At 56.7% G+C, this 23365-nt stretch overlaps 7 protein-coding genes across 7 annotated transcripts; 4 read left to right on the forward strand and 3 right to left on the reverse strand.

Moving 5' to 3' along the window:
* The first annotated feature begins 1095 nt into the window (after positions 1–1095).
* Positions 1096–2084, forward strand: F5144DRAFT_559193 (uncharacterized protein). Its single transcript, XM_066788128.1, has one exon. It carries the CDS (start codon positions 1200–1202, stop codon positions 1878–1880), a length of 681 nt encoding a protein of 226 aa, XP_066649645.1. The 5' UTR covers positions 1096–1199; the 3' UTR covers positions 1881–2084.
* A 579-nt stretch (positions 2085–2663) lies between these two features.
* On the reverse strand, positions 2664–3387 carry F5144DRAFT_598742 (endo-beta1,4-xylanase A; the record flags this gene model as incomplete). The annotated part of the gene is made up of 2 exons (XM_066790971.1): positions 2664–3081; positions 3146–3387. The coding sequence occupies 2 exons, from the start codon at positions 3385–3387 to the stop codon at positions 2664–2666; spliced, it is 660 nt and encodes a 219-aa protein (XP_066649646.1).
* A 3299-nt stretch (positions 3388–6686) lies between these two features.
* Positions 6687–7582, reverse strand: F5144DRAFT_559199 (uncharacterized protein). Its single transcript, XM_066788129.1, has one exon. The coding sequence runs from the start codon at positions 7568–7570 to the stop codon at positions 7244–7246; it is 327 nt and encodes a 108-aa protein (XP_066649647.1). The 5' UTR covers positions 7571–7582; the 3' UTR covers positions 6687–7243.
* Positions 7583–8151: 569 nt separating this feature from the next.
* Positions 8152–11962, forward strand: F5144DRAFT_589589 (uncharacterized protein; the record flags this gene model as incomplete). Its single annotated transcript, XM_066790060.1, has 8 exons — positions 8152–8194; positions 8254–8479; positions 8527–9282; positions 9353–9437; positions 9575–10012; positions 10564–10878; positions 10969–11236; positions 11301–11962. The coding sequence occupies 8 exons, from the start codon at positions 8152–8154 to the stop codon at positions 11960–11962; spliced, it is 2793 nt and encodes a 930-aa protein (XP_066649648.1).
* A 460-nt stretch (positions 11963–12422) lies between these two features.
* F5144DRAFT_84009 (uncharacterized protein) lies at positions 12423–13743 on the forward strand. The gene is made up of 2 exons (XM_066793461.1): positions 12423–12830; positions 12907–13743. The coding sequence occupies exons 1-2, from the start codon at positions 12774–12776 to the stop codon at positions 13546–13548; spliced, it is 699 nt and encodes a 232-aa protein (XP_066649649.1). The 5' UTR covers positions 12423–12773; the 3' UTR covers positions 13549–13743.
* Positions 13744–13938: 195 nt separating this feature from the next.
* F5144DRAFT_479299 (uncharacterized protein) lies at positions 13939–14862 on the reverse strand (the record flags this gene model as incomplete). The annotated part of the gene is made up of 2 exons (XM_066785154.1): positions 13939–14493; positions 14608–14862. 2 exons carry the CDS (start codon positions 14860–14862, stop codon positions 13939–13941), a joined length of 810 nt encoding a protein of 269 aa, XP_066649650.1.
* A 2469-nt stretch (positions 14863–17331) lies between these two features.
* Positions 17332–22927, forward strand: F5144DRAFT_589591 (uncharacterized protein; the record flags this gene model as incomplete). Its single annotated transcript, XM_066790061.1, has 7 exons — positions 17332–17947; positions 18011–19192; positions 19558–19954; positions 20146–20209; positions 20286–20327; positions 21272–21363; positions 22318–22927. 7 exons carry the CDS (start codon positions 17332–17334, stop codon positions 22925–22927), a joined length of 3003 nt encoding a protein of 1000 aa, XP_066649651.1.
* Positions 22928–23365: the final 438 nt, after the last annotated feature.

Here is a 23365-nt window from a genome sequence, read left to right on the forward strand (position 1 = left end):
GTCAAATGATGTAAAGGTGACAACATATTACTACACATTCTCGTTTTCATATCAAAAGCCCCTCACCTAGACTGGTGTTGCATTTCGCCCCTCAACACCATCGAGAGTCAACTTGCAGCTCGTTCTGATGAGCCATTCGACACAAGGTTACATATCAGAGACGCCGTACCACCACACTCACCAACTCCCTACCCACCAAGGTCCCCATGTGGATCTAAATCCCCCCCTCCCCCTATATCTCTCCTCCTCTCCGTAAATAGGTAGGGGCTTCTGGACCCGGATCGGCCGATGGATGCTGATCTCGGCACGCCTATCTACCGAGTTAGCCCAACCCAACCCAACTCGACCCCTCTTCCCCTCTTCAAAGCCATTGGTTGTGTTCAGTTCAGCTCCCACCAAACCCACATTGCAGAACTACTAGCGGTCAATCGGGATGCATGCGCTTCTTTTACAGCATCCTGCAGCTCGGCCGTTCTCCTCGGCCAACCACCACCTCCAGTCCCTGCGGGGCCTGGCATGCATGGGTTCAGTGCCCTGCAGCTCCCCGGGGCTCCGTTCTGCAACGCGGCCCGCGATGGCCCAATGCCGAGTGCAGATCTCTCGTCGTGGTCCAGCTTAAACGGGTGCGCGATCTCAGTTGAAACGTTCGTGCTCCAGCGACGCCAACTCCCTATGTGATCAGACCTTATTGCCGGACAGCTAAGACACGAAGTTATCCAATGGTAAAGGCAGATAGCTGACCGGCTCGTTGCTGTCGTCCTACCACCCTGTTTGTGGCGTGCGATCTGCAATATCGAGTTATCGACTTGGCTTCTGCGATACGTTGAGACTTGCAAAAAGTGGAGAGTCGAGGGTGCTCAGCTTGCACATCTGCCTGCAAGAAGGAGAATCCGGCATGTCAATGGTGATGAAGACGTCATCTAGCCAGCCGAAGGCGGCGCGGAGACGGCGGTAGCCGCGGGTATCACGGTGTTTCCGGCTTCCTGACGCAGTTGAGGACGGGTAGTTGCGCTCTAGCTAGTTGACGACATTCCTCAGATCGGCTTGGGGAACCCCGAAGATTGGTCTATATAAACCTCCTTCACTCCTCCCACTCTCTCAGAAATTCTCAACCAGCATCCAGCCTCAGCTTACACACTCACACCTGAATCACAACCTATACCACCTCACCTTCCACTCATCCTCAACCAACGCCCAACATGACGAGAGCCGCCTTCCCCGTTCCCGGCCAGTCGAACCAGGCCTACTTCTTCCACGGCACCAAGTACGCCAAGGTCAAATACACGGCGAGCACGTCCGATGACGAGATCATCTACGGCCCCACCGAGTTCGCCAAAGAGTGGAAGACACTCGCCCAGGCCGGTTTCAGCACGGTAGACGCCGTCCTCCCCGTCCCGGGCCAGGCAAGCGAGGTGTACGTCTTCAGCGGCACGCGCTACGTGCGCATCAAGTTCACCCCCGGCACGCCCGACGAGAGCATCATCGCGGGCCCCCACGACATCGCCGGCTACTGGCCCTCGCTCGCCAGCGCCGGCTTCCAGACCGTCGACGCCGCCTTCCCCGTCCCGGGCAAGGAGGACGAGGCCTACGTCTTCAGCGGCAACCAGTACGCCAAGATCCGCTACCACGCGGGCAAGACCGACGACGTCGTCACCTACGGCCCCAAGAAGTTCACCGAGGTGTGGTCGACCCTGAACAAGGCCGGCTTCGACACCATCGACGCTGCGCTCCCCGTCGCGGGCCACTCGGACCAGGTGTACTACTTCAGCGGTAGCCAGTACGTCAAGGTCGAGTTCACCCCCAGCTCCTCGACCGAGAAGATCCTTTACGGCCCTGCTAGGGTCGCTGAGGTGTGGAAGTCCCTCGCCTGGGGCTGGTAATCGGGCCAAATGGCAGGATTACGGGGGTGGGCCGGGATCATCCCCCCCCCCCCCCCCACGGCCACTTTGTGCGCCCAACTTCGTCATGACGACATGATAGCTTAGCTTAGCTTAGTTCACAATGGAAGGAGATCAAGAAACTTTGCCTCGTCCAAGGAAGGAGTGCCTGGACCGTTGACTCGCAGTAGAACTATCCACCGAAGACCAAGTTTGACTTATTCGTATTGCATTACTATGCATTCGTGTTGCTGTTTGAAATTAATGGGCCCAAGTTTTCATAGATCTCAGGTTGCAGTCAGGGGGAGGGGGGGTTATGTTTGTGGGGCAACATTGTATGCAGATACCCGAGGCTTTTCTCCTTGTTTACTACCCTTTCTGTTCCCACGGTACGAGTTGGCGTCGAAAGTTTGGGAATGCTGATATCATGGCGAAGTATAACGTTCCTACTTGCTTTCAACGCGGCCGCCTTGATAGTCTTTGGTTCGGCGGTAAATCACACATCAAACACAAATTTGCCTCACGTTATAGCCAGTGTTCCACGCTCAAGTCAGGTTGATACATAAGGCAAGTGTGCACAAATATGTACAAAGGTCTGCAGCTCGAATCGAAAAAATGAGACATTGCCCAAGCCCGATATCCCCCCGTATGTTCTTTGCCTTTCCCCCCCAAACGCTAGCGTTTCTTTAAACCCCCTCCACCCCTTTGGAGGTGTGTGCTCACCCGCAGAGCGTCTTCAGTTGGCGTGCGACCGGGTCTCCTTTTCGAAAACAAACAACCCCCACTTTACGAGACGGTGATGGAGGAGGAGCCGCTGCTCTGGTAGCCCTCAGTAGCAACGATCTGGTAGTTGTGGGAGCCGAGCTGGAGGCCGGCCTGGGCCCAGGCGTTGAAGTGGGCGCCGACGTCGACCGAGCCGGACGAGCGGTGGTTCTGGCGGACGGACCAGAACTGGTCAAAGGTGCTGGTGCCCTCGATGGAGGGCTGGTTGACGCGCTGGGTCTTGGCGATGGTGTAGGTGCTGCCGTCCTGGTCGATGGTGCCGAACTTGGTGGCCTGCGACGACGGGTCGTAGTCGCCGAAGGACTCGACGATGTAGTACTCGATCAGCGGGTTCTGGGTCCACCCGTAGATGGCCAGGTAGCCGTTGCCCTGAGGGCTGAACTGGCCCTCGAAGTTGATGGTGCGGGCAGCGCCGGGGTTCCTGTAGTTGGCATATTAGCTAAGCCTGCCCCCAATTATAGACTATAGTTGTTCATGTTACATACCAGCCCTTGCCACCAACAAAGTTGCCGCAGTTTTGCCAGTTGACGCTGTAGGAGCCGCCAGCGCCGTTCTCGTAGTTGACGGTGCCGCCGTTGTCGGTCCAGAAGGAGTAGTAGAAGCCCTCGTGGGTGCCGGTGCCGCTGGGAGTACCGGCGCGACCGGCGAGCTCGCTCAGCTGGGTCCCGTTGAAGGGGAAGGCGAGGGCGCCAGTGGCGCCGAGAAGGACGGCCTTGAAGGAAACCATGATTGCGGTCTTGGATGGAGCTGGAGAGGCTGGAGAGGCTGGGCTTTGCGGTGTGTTGACTAGAGCTGTGAGGAGAGGATCGAATGGGTTGAGGAAGGAGGTGATCGCCGCTCTTATACACATCGACGACCGTTAGAACGCCCACCCCTGCTCCCCACCCGGTTCCTGAGAACAAGGCTAGGGGGCTTCTAACTTGTTCAAGGCTTCCACCATCTTTCCGTTGTGGGCACCCGTGGGGACCGCGCCGGCTGGCTTCGCAGTGCTTCGATACACGGCGATCGTCTTCTCGAGATTCGTCACCGGGACTTAGGCGGCACTGGCGGGCGCGACTAGGGGCGCCCTGGCACGGGAGTTGACGGTTTGGGCGTTGGTAAACTGGGGACGATGACGATCGTTCCCAATGCCATACAAGGGGCCGCATAGTTTCGTCCGGGGTACCGCCACCTCCAGACTCTAAGCACGAATGAAGGGGATACGAGATTTTAGCCTGAATCTCGCCCCACGGTGATCAGCACCAAACATCTGGACATGGCCAGCGTCCCCGCAAAAACAGCGCGGCCTTTGCCGGAACCGGGTCGTCTTGTCTATGGCTGGTTCCGAGATTCCTACATCTAGAAGGTTTGAGGAAGATCTCTGGGTTCCTGCTCGACCCACTCCAACCAAGCTGACGCTCCGGCACCAACGCAGCCAAGGAGTCGCTTCCGATGCATGACAACCCTTGACAACCCTTGACGACGCTTGTTTCCTGTAAATTATTTCCAGGTTTGCCAGGGCAGCATCACCTTTAACCACCTGAGCCACCTTCAACACCCACCTCACTGGCGGCCCAATCCATGACCTCCTTTCTGGCAGGGACTCGATAGAATGCATCGGAGAAAAAGCCAAGAAGCTTGGCCACTATGCCGGCTACCATTGCCGGCTTCTACCGGCGCTCAACTACCGGATTGAGGCGCGCTTGAGGGCGGCTATGGCCGGGCCCACGTGCCATTCCTTCATCAGCCTGAACAGCTCTCGCCGCGATCGACGTTCGTGTTGATCTCAACGATGGCAAAAGAGTCGACAGATACCCGTGTAGATCCTGAAACCGCCGCCCCGGTGCTTGGAAACAAAGGCTATTCTTTCCTAATTGTGGTCAGACTTGCGATTGGGACCGTCCCCGCGCCAGCAATATGTCGGTCACCAGGTCACCCCTATTTTAGGATATAGCCCCCTTCATCGTATAGTGGTGGTTTGCCGCCTGGCGCGGTCGGGCGCTTCCAGGACGCCCCGTCTAAAGTTAACGGCTCTGCCACTTTAGCCGATATCACCCTGCTGTAACCTCGAACTTAGATGCCAGGAGTCCGGGACGTCATCTTGTTCCCCGGCCACGCGAATTCCGCAATGACGCGAGACAACTGCGAACGCAAGGTCACATCCATCACTGCCATGGGATTTCGGATGGCGTGCTGGCCAAGACGCTGTTGTCAGTATTGTTACATGGCGATTTGTGGGGAGTGCCATCGCACCATTGTTTTCACCATCAAGGCGCGTCTTGCGCAATGTTCTCGAGAGTAGCTCGCCCATGGTCGCGGGTATAGCCCGGATCGGATGCAACCTGCCCCGGGTTATCCCAAGAACGGTAGCGATCACCCCCACGAACTAAAGTTGCATATGTTGTTTGCAACGGTAAACGCGGGGGACAGTGAATCCCTGACTAGCTTTCCTCCAACCTCGTTCGCATCTCATCCCTGACTCAGCTGCAACACGCGCTACAGGCCAATAACCTCCGTGAGGGCAACACGATCGAGTCATTACCCCCAGCTCAACATCAAGCTAGAAAAGGTCAAGGGTACCCTGCGAGAATTCAGGGTTGTTTTGAGTTATACCCACGCTTCCTTCCGGGAAGTGGGTGGCTATTCGGACGTCACTCAGCCATCGCCGTGTTCCAGCATATACCCGTTCTGCCGTGTCTGGTGGTTGAAGCGGAAACCCGGGTCCGGAGACGCGCGGCGACTTTTTTAATATGATTTCTTCACGTCATCCGGGTTTTCAGATGTCATGTTGCTGTTTTTGGAATGTGGCATGTATCATGTATCGAGTCTTTCCACCCATGTGCGGCCGGCACGGAGCCGAGGTCAATCTCCGCCCATCCGGTGTAGTTGAAAAGTTGCAAAACATCCGGACGGGGAGAACTTCCGTCGTCGTTTTAGGAAGGGGAGATCATCCAAGGGTTGTTTGTGACTTTTGCCTCACCCACCAGGATGAAGGCTTGGAACCCAGATCTAGGAAATTTCAGGTGGCACGCGCCTGGTTTGTGGGCAGTAGCAGGCATAGTACCGCTTCTTTCTCATCTAACTTCGCCAGGTGTGTGGTTCCAAGATCCGAATCAACTCTGTGGCAAACTTTGCGATGTTCTACCAGGTCTCCATCGCTTTCATCCCCGTTTCAACCCGCCGAGTTCCCACTTCAGTTCGAGGGCAACTCTTAGGAGGATGGCCAGATGGTAAAACCAGTTGGGTTTCAGCGTCTTCTACTAATGCTGCGTTGATAGTAAAATAGGAGTGGTGTCGAGAGCGGGTTTTTGCTTTCTCATCATGTTCCACTCTGCCAATATTCCCTCTCTTCTAACTTACCATTAAAGATGCCCGGCTTGTGGGCTACCAGTTCATTTCCGCACCCCCCTCCCACAGCAGTGACGCGGAAAATGACAGTAAGGCCGCCGTGCCAGTCCGTTCTTGTCGGCTTTGCAGACAGGGAGACGAACATACCAAACCTTTAAGATGCCCCGAACAGCGTGCCCCAGGATCGCCAGAAGATACTTGTCCAACCTTTAGTGGCGCCAATAGTGTGGCACGTGTCTGAATCTGAATATAATTATGCCACAATGGTTAGTGTATGGCCACAGCTCCTCTTACCTATCCGGACTCTTGTTCTCATGCTCCCTTGAAAGGTTGACTCCCTCTCCTTCACAAAACCCCTGCAATGTTGCCGGCTGGGATGGTGGTCTCGACGTTCTGTTAGCTTCACGAATATATATATATTTATTCCGCTTACATGTAGTTCTTTCCCCAGCAGCCCTCATGTCCGGCACTGCGAGTACACAATTTCCAAGGTCTACCTCCGATATTTCAACCATCGCCACGTCCTGCGGTGTTTTGAAACTCCCCTGTGCGAGCTGATACAAAGTTGTTTAACTGTCGCCAGTTAGGCCTTTGCAAGTCTGGTCATTAAAGGGGCCAGCGGTCAGGGCAATCATGTACCCAGGTAGCCTGTAGTTTCTAGCCAAGAACTTATGTGCGTTTAGCATCAAGATTGTATTTCCGACTAGGAGTATCTACACCGAAGGTACCAGGGAACACCGCACTCTTGCGCGCATGGCTCCGGCACACCCGCCAATAGGGGTGGGCTGCGGGTGAGCTGCGGGTGAGCTGAGTGAGCACTCGCCGCTTTCAGCTCACCCGCTTGTGCGACCCGGAGTTATTAAGAGGGGGGTACCTGCGCAAAATCATGGGCGAGGTGAGCGAGCCGCCGAGCCCGCGCATGTGCAACCGCGTTAGGCGTTAGTTATGTATGTATGATGGAGCCGTATTGTAATGATGCGAAATTCTGTCAGTCTGAGCGTGGTGCGGTGCTTTCTTTTCCTACCTTTCTTCCCTTCCTTCTTGTGTTTCATCCTAACCTGTACAACGTGATATGTTGTCCGTCGTGAAGACTGCTGGATTTAAAGGGGGCTGGAGCTTCAATAGATTCCCGAGTGATGTAGGGGCAATAAGCCCGTCCTTTGGAGCGAGACCTACTAACTAACTTGAGTGATACCACGAGATAATTTGCAACATGTTCGGACCGCTTTAAATAACAGAGATAAGGAGCGGTGGAGCTACCAGCCAGCGAGCCGCGAGACCCTTTTAGTGTAGGTACCTAGTTTGCCGTGACTCGCCGGGCGTTCACCGACATGCCTAGGGCTTTGAGCTTTCATCATCCTGCCACCGTCTGAGCCCTGACCGCTGAGGGTGGTACGACGAGACTCGCCGAGTGCCAGCCTTGTATCCCCGTTGCTCTCCCAACGTTGCACGCGGTTGCACTTTTTTTTCCGGAGCTGTGAGTTTGTGGTGGGCTGCTGTGGGCTGGCCTGGTAGGGGGCCGCAGTTGTGACGCAGGAGCTCATCACAATGCAACCCAACCCGACGACAGAAGACGATGACATGGAGAGCAAACAAAACCCTCGCGATGGCAAGGACGCCTTAAAAATGTTTGCCACTCCCGCGCCGCCGACAGCCTTGCTATCCATGCACGATGAGGGACCTCCAGCCCCCCTTTTTCCCGCTTGTGCCGCACCCCCACATGTTGAGGTACCATGGAGAGAGGTTTTGGTTTTGTTTGAGGTCCCGTAATCGATGCGACTATGCGGCTCGTTGGTTCGAGACCTCAATGACAGCATTGCTATTGGCCGTGGGCTGGGGCTGTTATGCAGTTGGTTCCTGAACTGGCGCATCTAATCTGGACCATGTTGCACATGGACGTGCGAGATGCAGGTGCTTCGGCGGCTGGTCCAGTCGTTTAGCGGTGCCGGCCTGGTTGCGAGTCGATTTTGATGCGCGGACGTGATGGCTTCCCCGCCGTTGGAATTGCCGATGACCGATATTAACCTGCCGGTTAGCCTCCGCCGTGCAGCCTAGCGTGAACCTTCATTGACATCTTTTGAGTTTAAGGTTTCCCAGCACTCCAGGTCCCTCAGCTTGACCCGGGGATTTGAAACTGGCAGTCTTGCTGGCATGACCAACAAAAATGGGCGCCTACGTCTCCAGCGCTAACTGTGCGGCTCGCCATGGTATGTGCCTCCTGTTTCCCCTCTTTCTGGGTAGAAACAATGCCACTGACGGTGGACAGGGCTCACTCCCAACTGTAGCATAGTTCTCTCCGAGGACAACACGACGGCCGTCTCCCTCGGAGGCATCGAGATGGGACAATTCCCCGGTGACCCCGACATTGCCGGCGCCGGTGTGCTTGGGGCGTTTCTCTGCGTTACCGTGGCATCGCTCCTACTCTCCATCGCCAGCTCAGCATGGTGGTCAGCCAAAAACATCTTTGGAGTTGTGAACCGGCTTACCAGAGAGTAAGTCGCTGGCCCCGGTTCTACTGTTCTCGACTTACCCATTCCAGAGAGAAGGCCATAAAGAACTGGCAAATCTCCATTGCCGGCATCGTCGAGGCCCTCGTCATTACTTGCAGCGACCAGCAGGTCTTCACCGGCGGTGCCTACGTCATTACTCTGCGCTACGCCAAAGCCTGCTCCATCTCGGCATACCATTACAACATCGTAGCCAACATCCTCCTCGTCACCTGCGCCACCCATCTAATGGCCGTGACCGTGGCCCGACACTACTGGCAGCACCCCTACGTCGGCGTCCTCCGAATTACAGTCACGACCCTCGTTTTCGTCATTACCGGCGTTCTGTTATCGAACCAAGGGTCAGGGTCATTGGGATTTCCTACTGAAATACCGTCATACACGGACCAGTACAGCCCAATGCTGCTGCCGGCCGCTTGCTTTCAGACGGGGGATTACACATTTGATCAGGAGATCAAGAAGGCGGTCAAGGCCGGCTCGGCCACGGCCTTCTTCACGGGGCAGATCCATGGGTGGACCAACTACCTGATCATGTTTCTGTTCTACCTCATTGCCGTGGGGGTGAGCTTGGGGCGGGTCATCCGTCGTGGAATGGGCCGTAACGGCAGGAGGAAGAAGTTCGTTGCGGGGCTGAAGAAAATGTTTCCGTTCCTCTTCGTGATCAAGCGGTTTTTCTATGTCATCTTTGGGCTCTACCTGTTGGCGGGAATTGCCCTTTGTGGTTGGACGATAGCAAATGCCGCTGTCTATGTCCTTCACTTACGATCCTGGGTGGACAAGTCTGGATGGTATGCATTCTCTTCCTTTGAACATGGAGCGGTTTGTGAGAAGACTTCTAGGTTGCTAATACGGCTACAGGATGCAACTGAGCAACAACGGCAACCCAGAAAACGACCCTTCGACTTTCGGCCAGCTAGTCCCAGTCTTGCTGATGTCTCTCACGGTTTTTACCTTTCTCCAGATCGTCAGCGGTATGCCTGCCGCCTCCCCCTTCTTCCTCTCCCCCAGCTCTTCCACTCATTCATGATACCCTTCACAGAGAGGATCCACGCCCGCAAAAGACGCGCCAGACATCTCGAGAACGCTTGCCGTTGCCACAGCGCCTGCAGCCACCGGCGCGACTCCGATCTCAACTCGCACTCGCCCTCCCGCTCGCCCTCCCCCTCTACTCACACTCATTACGCCACCATCTCTACTATTGACGTCTCTTCCGTACACGAACGTGACGGTAGCCACGGCGAAGGCAGGAATGATGGGTTGTACGACTACCCGTACAACAACGACAAGCACAAAGCTGAGCCGGTGGTGGGGATTAGGCAGGTGGAGGAGGAGGAGGCGGAGCCGGCAAATATCGACATCGATGATGGGCCGAACCATGGACATGACCATCCTCCGACATACGGGCAGGCATATGACGGGCACGGGTTTGGCCCGGTTGAGAGGTCTAGTGTTGATATCGGCATCAGTGGGGATCAAAGGAGATGGACCACCGGTCGCGCCCCTGAAGGTGGAAGAGGCGTCGAGGGTGTTGGCAGCAACGGCAGACCGGCATCGATTTTATAGCACTATCAAGAGCTTCCTTACAAATAACAAATAAGATAACTAGCTTTGAGGCGGCGAGTTCAAGCTGTAAAACACGTACTGTATACCGAAAGGCGATGGCCACATCGCAGCCCATTACCTACGTAGCAAAAGAGGATATCAGGGAAGGAAGTGTAAGATACCTTACTGAGTTTCAATCATTGCCAGTGCCACATCCGTCTCGTTAAATCTTCCCTACCCACTTTAGAGGTTGACAATTTGGGGGTGCTTGAGTCTCATTGGGGGTGGCCCCCATCCCAAGACAGCCACAATTGCAACCAAAGGCCCGAAACCTTAATAGCCGCCTTTGTGCCCAATTGGGAGGCCAGCCACCGAGTTTGGAGAATTGCGTGATCGAGTCTGCCCCGCACATCATGCGCGCAGCGCGCTCGAGATGTTGAATCCAACCTCCTTTTTGTCACAAAAGACTCACTCATACGTGACTTGACTCAAACACAACGCTGTCAAGATTTGGTCAATCTCCAAAGATGTGCTACGCCGAGGTTGCTGTCGTGACATCGCCATTCGCGAACCTCACTCCCATCTATGAGGTCGATCCAGATGCCGATGTCTTGCTGATTGTGTCCGGGACGCCCTCCAACCAGGCTTCGGCACCGCAGGATGGGCTCGGGATACGCCTTAACGGTCCCAATGAGCAAGACAATTCCCGGCATGTCACGTCTACCGCTCAATCGGGCCTGCGCATCAAGGTCTCGTCAAGGCACCTCACGCTTGCTTCCCGTGTATTCAAAAACAAGCTGCAGTTCGGCATCGCAAAGGGTGCGCGGCAGTCCGATGGCCGAGTCCATCTCAAGTTGACCGAGGAATTCGACCCCAAGGCCGTCAGCATCGTCATGAACGTTATCCACAGCCGTGGATCCAAAGTGCCTAAGGCCGTGGACATTGAAACACTCGCCCAAATTGCCCTCGTCGTCGACCGCTTCCAGCTCTACGACGCGGTGGAGGTGTATGCCGAGAGGTGGATCTCAAACCTTGAGACCAGCCACCCGGACACGGTCGACAACGACCCCATTCCCTGGATCTATATCAGCCACATCTTCCGGCACGCCGCCATCTTCAAAGCCGCCACCAAACTCGCCGCCGCCCGCTCCACCGGGCCAATCCCGACCTATGGCCTGCCCATCCGCGAGAAGATCATCCGTAAGCACACCCTCCCCCCCCCCTCCCCTCACAAACAACCACCAGCATCTAACGCCCCTCCCAGAAAACATCCACACAACCCGCACCGCCCTCCTCACCCGCACCCTCACCCACCTGCACACCACCCTCGACACCCTCGCCTCCTCCCCCACCCCCACCCCATCCCAAACAACACCATCCCCACCAACAGAAACAGCAGCAACAACCAACGCGCAACTCCTCGGCGAGCTCATCCAAGCCCTGCACCCGCACCGCCTCGTCTGGCCGCGCCCTGCCGCGCCCTTCCCCGGCGTGGGTTTCACGGCCGTCGCTGCTGCCGTAGAGGGCGGGTTGGGCGGGTATCGGCGGCGGGAGAGGGAGCGGGAGCGGGAGCGGGCGGAGAAGGTGAGGCTGCAGGTGGAGGTGGAGCCGTGGTATATGAAGAAGGGGGGGTCGACGTCGTCGGTGAGGGGAGGCGCGGGAGATGGGCTTTGGAGTGGGGGTGCGGAGGGCGCGCGGCCGGGGTGGGGGGTTGTTGGGGGGATTCAGTTGCCGATTACGCCGGCGGCGTCGCCGGAGCCGGTTTTTGCTGCGGGTGGGAGGGGGTTTGAGGGGGGAGTTGGAAAGGGGGATGGGGATGGTGGTGAGGCGGGGAGGGTTGTGCTTGGGTTGGAAGGGTTGGCGAGGTTTGGGGATGAGGTGGAGGGGCTGGTGTTGGAAGGGAGGCTGGGGTATTTGTTGTATTAGGTATCTAGGTAGTAGGGGGGCGGGGGTGTGCGAGTTCCGTTTGTGTAGAGTTATTTGGGTAAGCTTGAGATTGAAGAAACGTGGAGGGGGAAAATGTGGCAAATTGTAGTGTATTTAGTTTAGCTGCCTCTTGGGAAGATAACTAGCAGTGTTGGACATCGAACGAAGAATGTTCATTCCTCTGACGGTAACCATAAACGGGTCTTTTCTCTTTCGGTCCCGAGGGGCTCTATTTTAAGAAGTTCCTGGGGAGGAAATGCGTCCCCGAGCGCACATGCACGACCCGGCGCGAGCCACGTCTGCATTGGTGGGCTCCCGAGTCCTTTTGCTAGCACTGTCATAGGGTCGGACTTAACTATTATCCAACGACTCGGCTTTAAGACCAAGGTACGTACTAAATTCTTCCATATATACCCCTAACGACGCCTGAAGCTTGTTCGGTTTAAGCCTGGAAAAGATCACGCGGCCCCAGAGAAAGCGCCCAGAAGGGTGCGGCTGAAGCGAAAGCGAAATTGCCCACGATGCAGCTATTGAAGGCTATCCCTTTTCGGTCCTGGTCAGTCTGGCTCAGACCGGTCTGGCCACCGCCCAAAACGGTTTGGCTACACTTTTGTATTGAGGCTCTGCTTTGGGCAGCGAATTGAGAAAGGCATAAGGCAGAATGCGACTGGACCGGGGGTGCCAGAAGAAGACGGGTGGAAGAGTGAAAAAGGGGCGCGTGTGCCCCCGAGTATCGTGAACTCTTGGCTCCCCCGATCTCTTCACACCACTACCAAATAACAGTCCCGAGTCTTTACATTGATCCGACGCCATGCATACGAAACTGGCCCTTTCTGCGGCCCTGATGGGCCTCATGGCCCAAGCCACTGTTAGTCCCCCTTCGTAGTCCTTTGGTTCACCACCCCCACGCACCTACAGAGTCCTAACGACCTCACCCAACCCAGAGCGCCACCTCCTGTACCTCCAGCAACGCCACCCCCATCGAAAAGTACATCAGCGAATCCGGCGGCGGCGGCGGTGGCGGCGGCTTCGACGTGTTCCTCTCGTACGACCCCTTCGCCGTCATCAGCAACGCGGTCAGGAAGCGGGACACGCCCAACGCGCGGCTGGCCAACGTGGTCAACATCATCCCGCGCGACGCGGCGACGGCCGAGTGCTCGGCCTCGGAGATGTGCTTCTCGGTGCAGAACTCGCCCTTCTGCCTCGACCTCACCAACGGCGACTTCCACGACGGCCAGGGCACCACGGGCAACGCCCTGACGGGTGACTACACGCTGGGCGATGGCCGCAAGGGGAATCTGTATAATGGGCCGTATCCCCAGCCGACGGCCGCGGGGAATAATGATGCGAAGGCGACGTCGGCTGCTGGTTCGGGGAGTGGTAACGGTAGCGGTAGTGGGAATCAAGGTGGTGGTTCCGGTGCTGCCCAGACTGCGGCGTCCAACGCTGGGGCGGGTGCTGGTGCGACTTCCACGGGCGTGACTCCGGCTGCCACGGGGCCCGGGCAGAACGCGGCTGCTCACGGCAAGGTCGGTGGGGCGGCCGTTGTTGGTGCGGCGGGCCTTCTCGGTGCTCTTTTGCTATAAGAGCGCGGAGTGTCGCTTCGTGTATGTACTTAGTCTGCGAAAACTCGGCATTTTGTGGTCGTCATAATCACCTTGACGATTCAAAGATTGAAGGGGGTAGATTGTATCCATTCGCCTCGGCCAGGCTGTATCTAGGAGCTCATTGCGACCTATAATTCATGTCCTGTGTCTCGTTTAATCATCAACGCCAGTCTCCCGGGGCGCTAACTCCCGGGTTCTCCTCTATGATTACCTGCTGCCGTAGCCGCCATTAGGTATTAAGGAGTGAGTACAAAATCGTTAAATCATACCCATCATGCACCTTGACCATCATGCACCTTGAGCCCCCGTATGCTATGCTTAGTAACAAAAGAAACCCATCCCCATCCCCCGCCATTGCCCATTAGACAATTACTCCCCCTCCCACCAGTTCGAGTTCCCCATCCCCGGCCCCCTTGGCGTCGCATACTCAGGGGCATGGGCATGAGCATGGTGACCGCCACCGGGACCACCCCCCGGCGACTGGCCCCCAAACTGCCCGGCACCAGTCTGCACCGGCACCCCCAGACTCCTCGTGAAAACCTGAGGAAGCGGCAGGCTGGTCACGGCCCGCCTCCCCAGCGGCACCTCGGTCATCTCGGGCTCCCCCGCATTTCGCAGCCCCAGCCCCGTCGTCGCCCCGCCGACAGCAGGGTCCAGATAGCTCATGGCATGGTGCGTGTAGGCCTTTGGTGGTGGTTGTGTCATTTCTGGTGCAATCGTCGCCATCGGCGGGGCTGTGGTAGGGTTGGGGTAGGGATGGGACGTGTCATAGGCGTGTGCGGGGATGGTGGCTGGGTTGGCGTATGAATGGGGGAGGCCGTATGGTTGTGGCGGTGCCGTGACCGGGTTGGGATAGGGATGGGTGACATAGGCCCGTGGAGGCATCATAATGGGGCTGGGGTAGGAGCTGGAAATGTCGTATGTCTCGGTTGTTTCTCCGGCGGAAGAGCTGGTTGCGTCGGAGGAGCCGGAGGAGGTGGAGGAAGTGTGCTCGGTGTCCCCTTCCGACACACTTCGGGAGATGGGTGGCGGTCGTACTGTCCTGATTTCCTTCCTCATCCTCGACCCCGGGCCCCTTTTGTACATCTGTATCTCCTTCAGCGGCCCTGATTGTGCTCGGCAACAAGTGTACCAGATGAGCACCAAGGCAAGGGCCACCCCGAGACACACCCCGAGGGCAATGAGCCCTGCCGGCTGAGCCTCATCTGGGGACGATCGGGGCTTGAGGTTCCATGAAGCCAGTGTGGGGGCATGGTGTGAGATGCGGACTGTGAATGACGGGAAAGGAGGCATTGTGGGCGAAGTTTTGTTTTATATTCTGATGAGGGAGAGTCCAGTTCGCGGTTCCTGGCCACAACTGGTCACCATAATAGATACCCTGCTAAGTAAATTAGTAGCAAATGGGCCGAAACAAAGTGCCATGCTTGGGTTTTTCAAGCCAACATGCGCCTGTATCATGAAATTGTTAGCCGGATATCGCCTGAGTTGTCAGGTGTTATCCGACTTCCCCAGCCGGCGTCTCGAACACGGAAAAGTCGGTGAGACATGTCCGGACACAGGGGTACTCGGGGATGTTGTTGTCGCCCTGTCACCGCGCAGTTTGCGCCTCGTCCAGTCGCTTAACAGGGGCCCCTTCGATCCAAGCAGCTCCGATGTCCAATACCGCAAAAGTGCAACTCGGTGGATGCGCAACCGCGTTAGTCGGGACCTAGCCTCCACTGGCCGCCGCACCGGGTGTCTGCCCCGGGGCCCACACCTCGTACCCGCACGGTGCTGCATCGGATCGGATCGTGTCGGATCGAGTGTAGATGGTTTGCATTGCCAGAATGCGTATGTATGCACCGCGGCCGTTGAGTCCACGAGCGGTCTAGACCGGTGTGAACCTGTTCCTCGGATGCCAGCGCACATCGCGTCAGGGGTTGTCCTTGGCGGCGAGGCACTGATGAAGCTCGAGATCAACCTCCGAAAACTAATGGCTGCTTCACGACGAATACACCGTACGCGAGCTGCGATTGTGACTCGCACCAAAACATTGGCGGCATAGGATGACAGGCAAGGCTGTGGCGATCGCTGTGTGCGACATGGAGGCTGAGCGCCAGCGGACAAGTGGCTGGGTATCGTTGGGCCGCCATGTACCTGATTCGGTTTTGGCTGCAGAAGGACAGCGGAGGGTTCCGACAGAGGCACGTCAGTGAATCAATGAGAAGCCGCCAAATCAGGGGTGGCGGCTGCACTGTGGTGTAGTGCAACGAGAATGGAATCGACCAGACCGAGCCGGTGAACGCGTGTCATGTCAACGGTCAGAAAGAGACAGCGGACGTAACCCGGGTGGTGGAAGATTGAAGATGAACCTGGAGGTTAGAGATAATTGATTCCATGTCAGCGACTCGGGATGCCCTCGGCGAGATGTCGATAGGTACCTACCTAGACAACAAGTAGGTGTTTGCGCAACTCGTAAATGCGAATATTCTGCTGCACTTTGCCGATGCCTTATGTCTTTCTGATGCCAAAACGGTATCGTCGGTGAAGACCACAACGCTTATCTTAGCCGCACTGGGTCATCTGCATTTGGCGTGGTGCCGTCAGAACCACTCGCCACGATGCGCGATACATGCTCAAGTACGCGCAACCCGCTTCTGCTTGACCTTTTTTTGTGGTAGACAGCCAGCTGCTCGAACAGCCAATAATACCCATGGGCAATATCTCGATTTCCGAGCGCCAGGCGACAATCAACCTAAATGGTTGATCCAGTATACGGTGGGCGGAGTGGAGGGAAAACAAGGTTGTTTTCTCTAGTCACTGATGACTGTTTTGAATCTTGCGGTCGAGGAATTCGACTCGGGAAAATGCCAGGCGTTGTGGGCATGTTCGAGAGCTCGTCGGCTCGTGGAAGACGAATAGAAAAGAAGGGAAAAAAAAAAAAAAAGACCACTGCAATAGGGCAACATTGGCGGACCTGAGGATTCGAACTGATATCCCTTGCTTCGACGAGTCATATCCACAGGTTTGGCCAGTGTTCAGTCCAATGATGTTTCGGTGTGACGGAAACGGTGGCGTCGTGACATCGGACGCCCAAGTCGTCACCGATCAAGAGTCTCAGCCCCTCGTGCGAGGCTGCTTTTCTGATTTCAAACGGGAATGGAAGGAAGGGTGTGGCTGAGCAATTCAAGGCCAAAGGCCAAGTCGGGAGCGGCTCGGGGCTGTCGCAGCGCTGTTCCGCAATTCCGCCTCACCTTCCATACCCTCCTTCATGAATGCGATGCCACCTGGCTGTTTGTTGCATTGGGCAGTTTTTGGTCAAGGTGCACGCGCGTGCGCAAAAGCGCTGCTGCCACTGGACAATTTTCCCCAGGTTCGCTCAGAACCCCCGAAACTGCGACCGAATGGGGGCTTAGCGCGCCATGGTTGCGAAAGGAACCGCTAAGACGGGCCCGAGCTGAGGGTGCAGTTAGGTCAGGTCCCACCCCAGGATTACTCCGAGCCGCTGGAATCCATCCGTTCCATTCGTGTGGCCATGGCAGAGAACCTGCCCAGCAACCCCTCGATCGATCTTGTGGAAGGCATACTTGTAGAATGGAATTGGAGAAGTTGTTTTTTGAGGGTTGCGGCTGAAAAGCGAATCGGGTACTAAAGCACCGAAGCTACCCAGCATTCCATTGTCCTTTATCAGTACCCACAAAACAAGCATTCACAATCACCTTTCATTCATTCAATTACATCCAATCCATCGCCACCCGATTGCGGGCCAAGCTGATGCCCAGCATGCCCCCAACGCAAAACACCAACAACGCAACATCATGGTACGACAACAGTCCGGATGATGGAGCTCCACCAGCATACACCGCCGAAAACACCAACAATGCCGACGTTGAAACTAATTTGACGGCGGCATTTGACAATCTCCGCTTGTCCATTGACCCCGTCAACCCCGAGGTCGACACATGCCTCGCCCACCTCAAGTTGCTATTTGCCTTTCAATGGATGAAGGAGGATGTCGGGTTCACCGATGGGCTCTGGGGTTTGGATGACGAGCTTGCAGGCCCCATCGACCCCATCTTGAAGAAACGGCCCGAGAAGGGAGCCGAGAAGGGGGCCGGAAACGATACTAAGACGGCCCAGCGGGAGCCAAGCGTGCAGGAAAAGATGCGGAGCAAGAATCTCGAAACTCTGAGCGAGATTCGCGAAAAGCGCTGGGCCCTGTTTGTCGCCAGAGCCGTGGACCGGTACGAGGCCTGGTGGCAAGCCATGACGAAGACAACGGGTGCGAACCCGCTGACCGAGGACGCCATGACCGTCCCCGGCTCCCCTTCGTACTCGCGGTTCGTTGCGAACCTCAGTGGGACCATGCACTGGGACGGGGGCATGCTGCCACCGCTTGGTGGGTTGCCCCATCTCGGGCCCTTGCTGATTAACGCGCATCCATCGCTAACGAATAACACAGACGTCCTCATGGTTTGGCATACCCACATGCTGAACCCCCGCGCGTTCCTGGAGGACTGCATGCGGGCCGGAATGAGCGCTTTTTGGGCCACTGGAATGCCGTGGCACGTCGTGGACAAGGCCATCGACGCCCAGTTCAATTATACCGTCTCGGACGAGTACAAGCGTCGCTGGAGTAGGGATACCGGTCGTGCTTGGGACAACGCCGAGGACCCCATGTTCAAGAGGATTGACTGTCCCCGGTGCGGCACGCAAGCAAAAGTTCCCTGGACCACGTGCGTGGGAAAGTACCGAGCCGGCCTGGATGACCGTTCCGGCGACGGCTACGGTGACGCCAAGTTCCGGTACTGGTGTCGCGTCTGCGACACTTTCATCCGCAAAGAACTCCTCGCCGTCGCCAAGTTTATCGGAGACTACAGAGCACTCACTGGACCCAAGCGCCGTCCCATGCCGGGAACGCTGCTCGATCCCATGACGGGGATCCCCACGCTGACGCCGGAGCTAGCTCCGGGCCACAAACCGAAATCAGCCCTGCCAGCCCTAACGTTCCCCAACCGGCTTCTCAAGACTTGGTGTCCGAACGGGCGTTTTGATATCTCTCGTCTCACTGACTTTGTCAGGTTCGGCAACCTGGGCCCCACAATGCACGATGCTCGCAAGGCTATCGAGGAAGTGCTGAAGACAGAAGATAACATCAAACGGATCGACGAGGTCACGGCGTTGGGCATCTACAAGCTACCGAGCGGATCGCGGATTGCCATCCGAAAGATGATGTCACGGTACTGGGAGAACTTCAGCATCTTCGCCCTCGACCTAGGCGGCGCCGTCATGCGCCAGGGTCTCTTTGGCGAGAAGATGTGCAAGCTGGACTGGCTGCACAGCCCCTCAGTCCACAGCACCATGAGCCGCCTGCTAACCAAATACGAACGCTTTCTAACCATCATGAGCAAGAACCCGAAGTGTCTCACGGTGCCTACGCTGGACGTCGATCTCGCCTGGCACACCCACCAGCTCAGCCCGATCAGCTACTACCGGCACACTGTGAATCTAGCGGCGCGCTTCATCGACCACGACGACAAGATCGCCGAGCACACGCTAAGCAAGCAGTTTGAGTGGACTAGCAAGATGTATCAGACCATGTATGGCGAGGTGTACAGCGAGTGCACCTGCTGGTACTGCGAGTGTAAGTGTGAGGGAGGCGTCGAGATCGGACCATGAAACTGACCGTCCTAGCCATACGGGCTTCGCACTGCAGCAGCATCGGAACGGCACTCGGCATGTCGAGGCACGACAAGAGTATGTCCCTGCAGGATCGCCATTGTCCCACCCAAACTAACACTGAGTACAGTCGCCGAGTCTTTCCACGCAACGGGCGCCGCCTCTCTACGTAGGTCACTCCATCTATCCCAAGCACCACCAATGCAAAATAGACACCCACTCATACACACATTCCCCCCCCCCCCACCCCCTTCCTACCCCTCTCTCTCTCTCATCCACGCACCCACCCACAAACAACAACCCCCCATCCTAACCCTCCCCCCTCCACAGACCCACCCTCCACCTCGGCGCACATCTCGGCCCACTGCGCCGTCCTCCCCCACCCCGAAAACCCGCGCAGCTCCGTCGCCTACCTGACCACCCGCCTCGCCGACTCCCACAACCGCCGCCTGGGCATCGCCTACGCCCGCGCCTGCGCCCGCGCCGCCAAGAAGGGCCGGCCTATCCCCCAGCGTTATGGTGGCGGTGGTGGCGGTGGTGGCGGCGGCGATAGTAAAGGAAACAGTAAGGAGAAGGATGACAAGAAGAGGAACGAGGGGGAGGTGTACTACGACCATTGGGGGTATCCGTACATGTATGCCGGGCCGTATGCCTACCCGCTGTGGTGGACGCCGGGCATGTATTATGGTTGGTATCCCGGGTATGTGGTGGCGTGCGCGGCGGGGTCGTACGCGAATTGCGCGACGGGGACGTGTGGGGGCGGTATCGCGGCGGGAGCGTGTGGGGGGGCAGGGGTGAGTTACTTCTTTTATGGTTCTTCTTTCTTTCTTTTTTTGCTTTTCTTTTGTGGAAGGCAGGGGAGAGGGAGGGAACGGGGGGCTTCTTCCTCGATGGGTATGCTGACTTTGCGTGTCTCAGGGATGCGGCGGTACTGATGCGGGAGGGACTGGCGTCAGTGGAGGGTGTGGAGGCGGTGGTGACGGTAAGTTCAGCTCCATTTGCTTTTCTGGCGCCGTACGGGGTTTCTACTACGGATTCTGACCGGTATACAGGTGGAGGCGGCGGTTGCGGAGGCGGTGGTTGTGGAGGTGGCTGTGGCGGTTAGTGCCATGCCCGTCTTTGGATACACCAAATGCAAGCTTTTGGACATGTTCATGCTGGGCAGGTGGGATGTATATGCATGATAAGAGAAACCCCTCGAGTTGGAGTTGGTAATCTGTTATGTCCATTACGCGCGGCAACCGTACTCTAAGTTCCTTTGGTCCTCCCTTTGCTTCTTCCCCGGTAAAATTACTTCACCTTACTCTTTTCCTGCCACGCCTTTGCGGATTGGAGGGTAAGTCGTCTCTAGATACTGACGCTCACCTACCTGTCACGAACACGGCCGCATGCAGCGGCCAAGCGGGACCGCGCTGGGAGCGGCCCGAGCCAATGATTAAAGATGGGGCATCAGCCAATAAGAAACGGATCGTGGAAGGGAATTCACGATCCAGTGGATCGTGAATTGGATAAGGCGATCCAGTACGGATCGCCTAGGGGATAAGACGATCCAGTAGGCACAAGTACGAAGGTACCTGTAGACCAGATGGTATATAGCCACTCGTTCTGGAGAGCTCTGGGAGTTCTCCAGTTAGCAATCACAACTACAGTTCGCTACAAGCTCACAAGCCTACTGTTGAGACAAGTCTATTGTTGTGCACCCTTTGGCTGCACCGAACCTAAGCATCCTCGAGAGATTACCTTCAACGAAGCTGAACCCTAACAGGATAGGATCCTGGACAGGTTCGTCACACTACCATACTTTCTAACAATTTAGGCATCTACCGTGTACGGCTTGACGTCGTATCTGGGCCTTGATTCCAGCAAGGGTGACGCTCAGTGTTCGCGACAAATACCGGCCTGGAGACCTTGTATCGTTCCCCCGCCCCCGGGGATATCTCGCTTCGCCATTACCCCGGCCACTTCCTCGATTCACAAAACTCACCTGTTGGCTTGCAAGATGGCGTGCCGAACATACCGAAAGAGCATCAGAATGTGAAGCAAGATACCGCGGAGGATCCCGGCAGCAAATGGCGCACGCCTTCTACGCGAACGCGACGGGAGGCCAACGGGAAGCCACCGACTGCAGAAGCCCGAGTCCCAAGGTGGCACCAATACCAGTCTGCCGGGACCGCAGACAACCTTGCCTGTGATACTGCAGCCGGCTCGCGTCAACACACAGTGTGAAACGCCCCGTACCACTCTGCTGGGCCGATCCCGGGACTGTGGTACCAGATGGCGCTCCCGTGCCGCACGTGAATGGACGCCTCGATTGGTTCAGGTTGACTGCCAAGCTGCGGCGCGGCGCTTGGCTGGGAAGGGTTCTTGGTTCCGGCTGGTTCGGGGGCTTCCCGATGTCCCCGATGTCCCCGTGGCTGGGAACGGGCTGGGAACTGCACAGTGGCTGGACAGTGTTCATCTCAGGATCCATGACGAGTCCCTCGACTCGTTTCGTTTCTGCAAGGTTGCGTGTTGCCTTTTTCTCGGCTCGCTAGACGACATGGCGCGCAGACCGTCACGGTAGCAGCTTGGTGTCGGGAACTGCTGGTTACCTTTAGGGGGCTGACCCGACAGTCTGGTTTTCACACGCCCCTCACATGCATCTTCCCGTCCCCCGTCCCCCGTTCCCCGTCACACGTCCCACCATTCCGGCACCATGCGTGCGGGACGTTGCTGAGTCGGCCTTCAGTTTCGACGGCTGCCTGACCTGAAATGCAGAGGGGCCGCATCCTCTTGTGCTGATTCTGGGGTACCAGCTTCCCCTCTATTCTTTCGCTCCTTCAGACTTTTTTTTCTCTCATATGTTCTCTCCTGGGCCGCTCTCCTTTGCATCCCGTCAACGGCTTGTCTCAACATGGCCGCCTTTGATCCCATTGAGTTCTTCGGAATTGGGCACAGCCGAGACATTACTACCATTCCACACACGAGGGCCGGAAGTCAAACATCTATCAGCTTGTCGTCGATAGGCCCGACGCCGTACGCTGCTCTACTAAAGAGGTAAGTCGACGGTATATCAATGATTCTCGCGCAATTAACATTAACTTGTATCAGCGAGCCGGAACGGCCGTGGCTTGCCCAACTCCATTCCAGGGGCTCACGAGAACCACAATCGCTTCATCAATCCTTCGCCGACATCACCCCGGAAAGCTCGGTTTACATACCTACTGCGAGCCTTGGCGTCGCCATATTCGAATCCCCGAATGTCTCTGTAAATTCCAGTTGGGAGTCCAACCTGGACAAGCCCTTCTCCATTCGTCGATATTTGGGCAACCACGAGCGCCATGAAATGATACTGCTGTCGCTCTCCGTCGCTTCCCAACGCCCCGTGTCACCCATTCCCGATGCTTTGAACACTTCGCTGCCGTCCGACAAGCCCAGAGGAGCAGGGGAGCAGTCCAACGCTCTTGGGCTTGAAAAAGGAACCGGGCCTACTCCCAATGAGGACCCATTGCACCGTTACATAACAGATGTCCAGCCACACGAACTGCTCTCCCTGGCTCTCGAACAGAAGGGCCATCCACCAACTCAAGCTCAAAGTACACAGCAAGACACCCAGAAGACGGAGTCTTCTATCTCGCTGTCTGCGACCTTGGATGCAGGAGAACGGCTCGAACCAGATGATGACGCCGCCCTGGCTGCCGAGGTGGCGCGCAGGTGGTAAGTTTCCTGGTCCTCCTCACCTACCCTATCCCCTTACTAACAATACCTTCTCCCCCAGTCGCGAGCTACGACAACAGCGTGCCGTCGGCCAACCCCGGTTGTACAAGATGCCCCGCAAGAGGCGTAGCGAGTCACCGCCGCAAGGACACAGGGACAAGATGGCAAGACAACGATGAGCGCGGATGCAAAGTTGGATCTAGCATAAAAGGATTAAGGGTCACCATATACGCTATCAAGCATTTCGCTGCTGCGCTCGTTAAATGTTCTATAATCAAATGTTCGATGATAACTTAACAATGGAACCCAGCCCAGGTGCCTAGTCTAATACCAGGAGCAAAGATGTTTCCCATCGAAGGACAGGAAGCGAAAAGGTCGGGTGTTACAGGACCACAGTAGGTCTGGGAGATAACTGCGTTGCTCTATGAAGAAGGGAAGAAAC

The sequence above is a fragment of the Chaetomium tenue genome (assembly GCF_020726465.1).
Source record: "Chaetomium tenue strain MPI-SDFR-AT-0079 chromosome Unknown F5144scaffold_1, whole genome shotgun sequence".
Lineage (NCBI taxonomy): Eukaryota > Fungi > Ascomycota > Sordariomycetes > Sordariales > Chaetomiaceae > Chaetomium > Chaetomium tenue.